The 8922-nt window shown below is 32.3% G+C and overlaps 1 protein-coding gene across 1 annotated transcript in view; it reads left to right on the top strand.

The window, feature by feature from the left end:
* The window catches only part of LOC115221997 (collagen alpha-1(IV) chain), a 185831-nt gene extending 178874 nt beyond the window's left edge, over nt 1-6957 (top strand). The window contains exons 36-40 of the mRNA XM_029792104.2: nt 20-227; nt 947-1059; nt 3116-3321; nt 4549-4635; nt 5547-6957. Of these exons, the coding sequence (XP_029647964.1) occupies nt 20-227; nt 947-1059; nt 3116-3321; nt 4549-4635; nt 5547-5804 (872 nt within the window). The 3' untranslated portion in view covers nt 5805-6957. The remainder of the gene's footprint in view (nt 1-19; nt 228-946; nt 1060-3115; nt 3322-4548; nt 4636-5546) is intronic.
* The last annotated feature ends 1965 nt before the right edge of the window (nt 6958-8922 follow it).

Below are 8922 nucleotides of genomic sequence, written 5' to 3'. Positions count from 1 at the left end.
TATCATTTGGAAATTCCAGGTGATGTAGGCCTTGATGGCATTCCAGGATTGCCAGGAAGCAGAGGTTCAAGAGGACTTCCAGGTGTCGATGGATTGAATGGAGCTGATGGACATTTAGGTAATCCTGGTATTTCAGGTTTAACTGGACTTCCAGGTAGTCAAGGTCTCCCTGGTGATCAAGGACCTCCAGGTCCAGATGATGGAGCATTGGGAATTTTATTTGCCAGGTAAGTTTGTTTGTTAGTGACTTGCAATACAGCTGTTGCAAACAGGTAGATGTTCAATCTATCTGTTTGCAACAGCTGTATTGCAAGTATTCTATTTTCAAATCATCCTGGTTCGGTTTTCTTTGTCATTAATTCCTTTGAGGTTAATGAAAGACAAATCAGTATATATTGTTTTGTCAAGTTAATTTTATGATCTTACAAAATTCTCCACATAGGCACAGGAGTGGCGGTCTGGTAAGTAGCTTACTTACCAGCCACATGGTTCCAAGTTCAGTCCCACTGTGCGGCACCTTGGGCAAGTGTATTCTACTATAGCCTCAGGCTGACCAAAGCCTTGTGAGTGGATTTGGTAGACGGAAACTGAAAGAGGCCTGTCGTATATATATATATATATATGTATGTGCGTATGTGTTTGTGTGTCTGTGTTTGTTCCCCCACAACATCGTTTGACAACCGATGCTGGTGTGTTTATGTCCCCGTATCTTAGAGGTTCGGCAAAAGAGACCGATAGAATATGTACTAGGCTTACAAAGAATAAGTCCTGGGGTCGATTTGCTCGACTAAAAGCGGTGCTCCAGCATGGCCGCAGTCAAATGACTGAAACAAGTAAAGAGTAATAAAAAAGAGTAAATGTTGTTAAAGAAATTGTTTTATTTATTTATTTATTTTGATTAATCAATAAATAATAAATAATAGGGAATTTGGATTTTTTTTTGTAGACACAGCCAGAGTACTGGAGTCCCTGAGTGTCCTGTAAGATCAACAAAACTCTGGGCAGGATACTCTCTTCTTTTCTTAATTGGCAATGGACGTTCAGCATCACAAGATTTAGGTCAGTAATATGTTGTTACATTTTGATTTCATTTTGGAAAAGAATATATATGATAAGCTGAATTTTCTTGAAATTACACCTTACAATAAAAAGACTCCTAAAAATAAAAGGGAAGTTTTCCATGTTGCCATAGTTTGGCTGGTTTGACAGGAGCTGGTAAGGCCAGGGGCTGCACCAGGCTCCATTTTGGCAAAGTTTCTACAGTTTATTTAGCCTTTCTCTGAAATAAAATTGAGGTAATAATTCAAGTAGAGAAAATGCTGGTCTGACAATCAAAGAATAATGATTACAAACAAGTTTGGGTCGATTCATTTTCATTGTTCATTCAGATTCACTTATGTCTCTCAGTTGAGTTGTTTATATATCTATACAAATTTGGAAGCTGTCAGATGAGGAATTCTAGAGGTTTTCAGATTTAGATTTAGATGCATTTCTCTGCTCTTTTGGATTACATTTAAGACATGCCCTAAAACTATCTAGCTCTCCTAAAAATAAGTGACTCTCCTAAAAATAAGTGACTTTCCTCAAACTATGTGATTCTCTATAAACTATGTAATTTTCATGAAATGGCTTCACATATAAATAAAAAATGGATTGTGAATTTGGATTTTGCTAGGAGCTCACTAAACATGAGTGGAGCCTACTTAATATCTAATTATTATTCTGCAAAAATTATTAAATGACCTTTGCCCATCTATTAAGTAATTTAAATGTTCTATCGGTGTAAACTTTGACTGATATTGAAGCTAAAAAGTTATCTAGATGCATTTTGACTCCATCTAAATCATTAAATGTTTTCTCTTGCAATGGGTTCTGTAGAGACAAAAGCAAATGGTAGTTGGATGAGGTAAGAGATACCAACCACATGTGGTTGGGCATCGTCTTGTTGGAACTCTACCCCTTTCCTATTGGCAATCTCTGGCCTCAGTTCTCTGATTTTTATTGGTTCAAATTAGCCAGCTGATGACAGTACACAGAATTAATGGTCTGGTTTTGTGGGAGTAGCATATTATAAATAATGCCTTAATAACACAAAGCATAACTTTTTTGGCATGGATATTCATCTTTGGTTGCTGTTTTGGGGGATCCTTACGCAAACTCCAGGATTTGTTTTGACTATGTTTTCACACACAATCCATTTTTCATCACCAGTTCAAGTTGTTTCAAAAAAAACATGCTTTCATTTCATTTCAAAAGCATATCACAAACAGCAATTCTTTTCTGAAAGTTTGTGAGGGACCCACACATTATAGCAAGAACTGTATCCTAGCTTCACTAGGTTTCCATGAGCCGTACTTTTAGAAACTTCCAACTCCTCTGTAAGTTCTCTAGTTGTGATATTTGAGTTTTCTTGGCTTTTTACCCTTCAAAACATCTTCATCCAATTTTGAAGGTCTTCTACTGTGACTATCATCTTTCAAGCTGAACTTTCCAGCTTTAACTTTTGCAAACCACCTTTGAACAGTTGATTCACCTACAGCATCATCATCATATATTTCACAAATGTTTTTGCAAGTCTTTGCAGCATTTTCTTCTCTTTTGAAAAAGAAAAGCATTACAACACAAATATGAAAGCTTTGGTTATCCATTTCAAATGTCAATAAAGGGTAACAAAATGAAAGATAAATCTATTTTTGTCAGAAACAAAGAAGAAATGCACTATCACTTCATGCAAGGCCAAAGTTTTAACTGTTATGTTTCAGGTGTGTTCAATGAAGCATTAAAGGATTTGGCTTAAAATGCTCAGAACTTCCCAGACAACATAATATTTCTTTCGAAATCATTTGCTTAGCTACAAAATGAATCAAGGCTTGAAAAAAAAAAAATGGTTATAAAAACATAAGCAAATCTCTATCTTCATTCAATAAATGCCAACATACAAGGAGGTAAAAAAAAATATCACAAACAATTCACAGAAATATTATGCACAAAAATGTTTCTTATTCAAGTTTTCTAACCTTAAACATTTCAATTTTATAAATATTTTAAAGTTTTCTGAATTCTTTAAAACAATTTTTTATGACATTGTAATTATTGATTTGTTTCATGGTTTCAGGTCAGCCTGGTAGCTGCTTAAGGAGATTTAATACAATGCCTTTCATGTTCTGTAACTTAAACAACAGATGCACTGTTGCATCCCGTAATGACTACAGTTACTGGCTATCAACACCTGAACCTATGACAAGGATGATGACACCCATAGAAGGTGAAGATATTCGATCTTATATTAGTAGATGTGCAGTTTGTGAAACAACATCACAGGTAAGTGAAATGATGTTCTGAATTTTCTGTAAGTATTATCATCATAATTTGAACCATCAACATCAAAGATAGTCTCCTTCTCTTCTTCCTACTTTAATAACAATAATAAAATCTGCATCTGCCAAACTAAGAGTTAAGATGTTTACAAATCCCGTCTGATGCCAGATTATCTCTGTCAGGCTTGAATTTTACAACTTTCTATTTCCTTCCTCATTTTAAATATAGTCAGCAAAAATCATTTTGAAGACAATGTAATTTGAAAGGACAAACACTGAAAGATTAAGTATAACAAGAAGGTTTGGAAATTAAAGAGCATTCTCTAAGTTGCATGAATTCTCAAATCATAAGCCCTTACTGCTACTACCTTCCATGAAGCAATCGTGCAAATAGTCTTTTTATTTCTTGGCCAATCAAAATTCATCCTTCTTGTAGATCAAGGTACCCTTTGTTATATTAACATAACAAGCATTGGTGATAGTACAAAGTTAATGCCTAACATAATAGAGGGCTCTCAACATTATATATAAAGATGTCAATATAAATGAACAATTATTTCATACAATCATTATGTGCTTTAGGTTGGCTTTCAATTTACATTTTTAGCTTGTGATCAGATTTTAACACAGATTCAGGAGGTTGATAATGGCAAGCATACTAGATATGCAATGTATACAGGTGATAGCTGCATAATCTAGACTTCTCCATCCTGCAGATAGTGTTCCATGGTAGTGCTTTTGAAAAATGTCTAGCATTCTGTTTTCCATGAATTCAAGCCTTTGTAGCTTATGCTATCGTTTGAAGTAACAAATCTTTTAGTTCTTGGTCTTGGTAACCTCAAATTTGATATTTGGTCTGAATACATACTATATATACATGACCTATTTTTTACAGCATCACTTAAGATAAACCAGTGCAGATCTGCATGCACATTATGACCTTCAACTAAGAAGATGTATAGAATGTCTGGAACAATAGATCAGTAGATCGTTTGACTGGCCTGTGTTCCATAGATTTGTTTGCTCAAAACTAACAACTGCCATTCATTCATAGAATGTCTTCATACAAGCATCATTGTCAGTGTTACATAATTAATTAAAATAATACATAATTTAATTAAAATAATACAATTTGTTAAGCAATTTTAAAACATGTTATTAATACTTAGAACTAGATGCTTAGTAATGTCTTTTTTCAAAATTATTTCTTTTTTTCAAAATTTTTCATTAGGTCCTAGCAGTGCACAGCCAAACGATCATGATCCCTGATTGTCCTACTGGTTTCCAAACAATGTGGATTGGGTACAGTTTCATTATGGTAAGAACATATCAATTTCTTTTAATATAACTTTGTCGATAATTAATTGCATATTATTTTTGTTTTTCCACTATTTCATGGAACAAAGTCTTAAAATTAAGGTCATGTGGGACATTGCAACCAAGAAAATGTTGATATTTTAAACTAATTTAGCTGAATAAGTCAACAAATGTTCCCTATGGTTACTCAGTAACATAAAACAGTAGCCAAATTTTCCTCTTTATATACTGTCATTTTGGAAAAGAAAATGAGGGATGATCATAGATGGAATACATTGATCATAACTCAGCTCAATCATGGTTGACTTGGAGTTAAACAACAACAATTTTTGAGCTAAAAAAATAATTACTGTTTCAACATGAGGATTGAAAAAAAGTTATTCTTAGGGAGAAGGGCTAACCTACACTGTCTAACAATTCCTGAAAATGTCTGAAGATGAAAAATAATTAAATATCAATAAAAAATAGATCTCTGTTTTTTTTAAAATCCTCAAGAATCAATGTGAAAATAAAAGGTAATAGGTCATGGCTTAACTCAAATCTGCTGCTGGCATTTCATTGTGTCTCTGGAAAAGATGCACGAGTAGTTGCTCAAGAATTCCCAGAAAAGTCACCAACAATTAAGTATTTAGATGAATTCGTTTCTAATATGCTTAGTTTTTCAAAAGACAATTGAAGTAGTGCTCTTAATGTTTCTGATGATTTTACTAAATCTTACCAACTTATCAACAGTGTTATTATATCTTAATGGAATTTACTGATGTATCAATGAATCTGAAAATATGCTACACTGTATTTTATTGGTTTATTTGTGTAGTTAAAATATTGAAATTGATTTATTTTAAAGATGTTTACTGTTAACACCTGATGAATTGCTCAATTTAAAATTTTTACATTTCTTTCTCATTTCAGTACACAAGTGGTGTTATTGAAGGGTCAGGTCAACCACTTGAATCACCTGGTTCCTGTCTTGAAGATTTCCGAAACCAACCATTTATTGAATGCCAGGGTGGTCGTGGCTCCTGTAATTATTATTCAACATCAGTATCTTTCTGGATGGCTACAATTGACCGTTCAGCTCAGTTCTCACGACCTTTGAGTGAAACACTGAAGGCTGGTGCACAACGTCGACGTGTAGGCAGATGCAAAGTGTGTATGCGAGTATCTTAACCTAGTGTTACTGTTCTATCACTGAATTACAGCCTAAGACTATGATAATAAAAAAAAATCACACTAATTCAAGTAACAAATGAACAACATTCAAATTGAGGGGAGAATGTATACTAAGTCAATGCAACATTGCTAAGCTACTAAGATCAATATTATTTTTCTTGCTGATGACAACAATATTGAATTGTGGTTGCATCTTCAGTTAATTAATATTCGTTTTTGTAATATATTAGAAGCTGATCTACTGATGTTTATTCAGTTCTTCAAATGGTGCTAATACTGTGTCAACATCTTTTGGAAACTAAAAACTGAAGGAATCCTCTTTTCACTATTGTTATATTTTTTCTTTTATAAAGCTAAAGTCTAAAAGTACTATATGACTTTTTTTCTTATTTACTCCCTGATACAAACAGTCATACACACAAACACAAATAAATGCATATGTGTGCATTTTCTCACATATACACTCATATGTTTCTATCTCTCTTTCTACATGCACACACACACACATACACACACACACAAACACACACACACAAATGTGTGAATGTGTGTGTGTATGGTAGGTTTAAATATGTCAATATGTGTGTATTAATATTGATGTGATGGCCTGCTTTCCTATTTAATTGTAATGGGGTTTTCGAACATCTCACACATGTATAATAATATATATCTGCTGTCTTTATCAAAGTTTGAAATCACTGCCAGAACTCTCAAGTTTTTACAAAGAAAAATATTTTAATGTCTCAGCATATGTGGGGAAAAATGAAAATATATTTACTTCTTAGGCATTTATGTTAACATACTTTCTCTTTTGAAAATACATGCAATATTCTTCAACCTAAAGCACGTGATAATATGAGGGAATTTCTTTCTTGAAATGCTTATATGATTTACAAAGATACAAGGTTTTAAAAGTATATTGTTATTCATGTTTTATTTTTTTAGTTTGTTTTTGTTTTTATTAAAGCATCTGAACAAAGTCTAGTTATATTTAATTGGTAAAATAAAGGCAATAGTTTACATTCACCCTCTGATACTTTTAATAAAACATTAATATACTGTAGGTTTTTCAGTTTTTTTTGTTCTTGTATTTTTTTAACTGGATGGTCATGTTTGTTTCCAAATAAATGATATAAAAACATTTTCTTAATTTAACTGTTTTCTGATCCTTTTCTCTCAATTTATGTTGTTTCATTATATCTCATTGATTATTTGGTTACTTATCTAACAATTATGATAATATTATAGATATACAAGGATTATGAAATTAATTTGAAAACCTAATAATTACATAATCAGGAGCTGAAATGACAGCACAGATTGTTATACTCTTGAACAAGACACAGAATTCTTTTATTCAGTTTTGCCAAAATGACACAATTATCATTTGATCGATTTGCAGTTATGAAAATATATATTTATAAAACAAAGATTGTTTTGCATTTGTTGAATTGTTAGAAGCTCTCTTGACAGATTGTGAGAAGAATGGAAGAAAGTAGATAACAGGGAGAAAGCAAGAAATTAGGTGTATCATGTTAGGAGAAAAGCATAATCATTTTGTCTTGAATTTTTGAACTGGAGAAGAGTTTTAACAGCATCCTTCATTCTGTAGTTTGGTGGATTATCAGAGTATTGTCCTAAACTGCTGTAAGAAGAGCATTTAAGTGTAACATCATTTTAATGTTTAGGCAGGTTTCTTCAGATCCTTACTATTAGTTTGGTTAGTCATGGAAAACTTTGTAAAGTAACAAGTTAGATGAGTTCTCTTGGATAAACTAGAATTTATATAAGAACTAGGAATTAATGAAAGAGATGACATCACTGTTATAGATATGAGTAAAATAGTGCTTTGTTGGTTTTCAAAACAATAGTATTATGACAATTCACTGCCATCAAATTACTTTTATTTATATAAAATAGTTTTTGTTTTGAGAAGTATTTAATCTCAGCTTCAGGGTGTCTCCAGCTTTTATATATAAAACATATCTTGAGACTAAGCTGAAAAGAAAGTACTTTACCCAAAATTCAACATGAAAAACAGTGCGCGTGCACACACACACACACGCACTCTCTCTCTCTCTCTCTCTCTCTCTCTCTCCCTCTCTAAAATGCATGGTGCTGCTCAGCAACACACTATATATTGAATATGAAGAGCTCATTTGAGGAAGTTGCAGAGGCACAACAAGAATGTTTATGAATTAAAATAAAAGATTAATAAAAACTGTGAAGTGGTAGTTTCTTTGTTATTAATATGGCGTCTTCATGGGAGTCATTGGTATTAATCCATGAGAATATATTTCTCAACTAGTATGCACTTTTTTTTGTTAAAGGAGTCTATGAAACATGTTATGGCAAAAATTTACTTTTCTTTTATCTGTTAAATTATGTTAAAAACTACAGTATCTTAAGAAATAGACACTGGTTATAACATATTTAAAGTTTACTATATGAAAATTAAATTCTTAAATATCTTTTAACTATTTCAGTTAATTCTACTGTTTTGTCATTTAATCTGTATGTACCAGTGATATTAGTAGGCTAAAAACTTTGGTTAATATCAGTTTAGACAGCCTTGATTGAGCAGACTCATAAAATTTAGATTCTTGAAAGGAAGGCTTGAGAAACAACAAAATTAATTCCATATTTGCTTCTCAAGTCAAGCTAAAACTATAAAGTCCCTAACTATAAAAATATAAAGAAAATGTTATAAATTATTTTGTCATAACCAGAGATCTTTCTAAAATATTCTGCAAATCTCTGATTACATCCCATTCTCAATTAGCCAGATTATCAGTACTCCCTGATAATCTGTTACATATGTTTGTATGCAAACTAAATTTTCTCTTCACCCACATCCTCATCTTATTTTCCTGTTTTCCTTCCTGTCTGCCTATTTTTCACATATCTCATTTCTAACCAAGGATTACATTTATAAACAATTATCGGCTACTAAACAGCTGAGCATTCTCCTAAGTAGGTTTGACATTTTATTAATAAAATTAGGACTCCAAAGTTTCTCCTAGCTTTGGTAATAAAACCCATCCATTGGAAGGCATGCGTTGAAAAACAAATAAAAACTTCTTTCTCCCATCCTGTTGTTAACACTGATATCCTA

This window comes from Octopus sinensis, linkage group LG19 (assembly GCF_006345805.1).
Source record: "Octopus sinensis linkage group LG19, ASM634580v1, whole genome shotgun sequence".
Taxonomy (NCBI): Eukaryota; Metazoa; Mollusca; class Cephalopoda; order Octopoda; family Octopodidae; genus Octopus; species Octopus sinensis.
The sequence above is the reverse complement of the archived record's forward strand: the minus strand, read 5'-3'. Positions and strand labels throughout refer to the sequence as shown.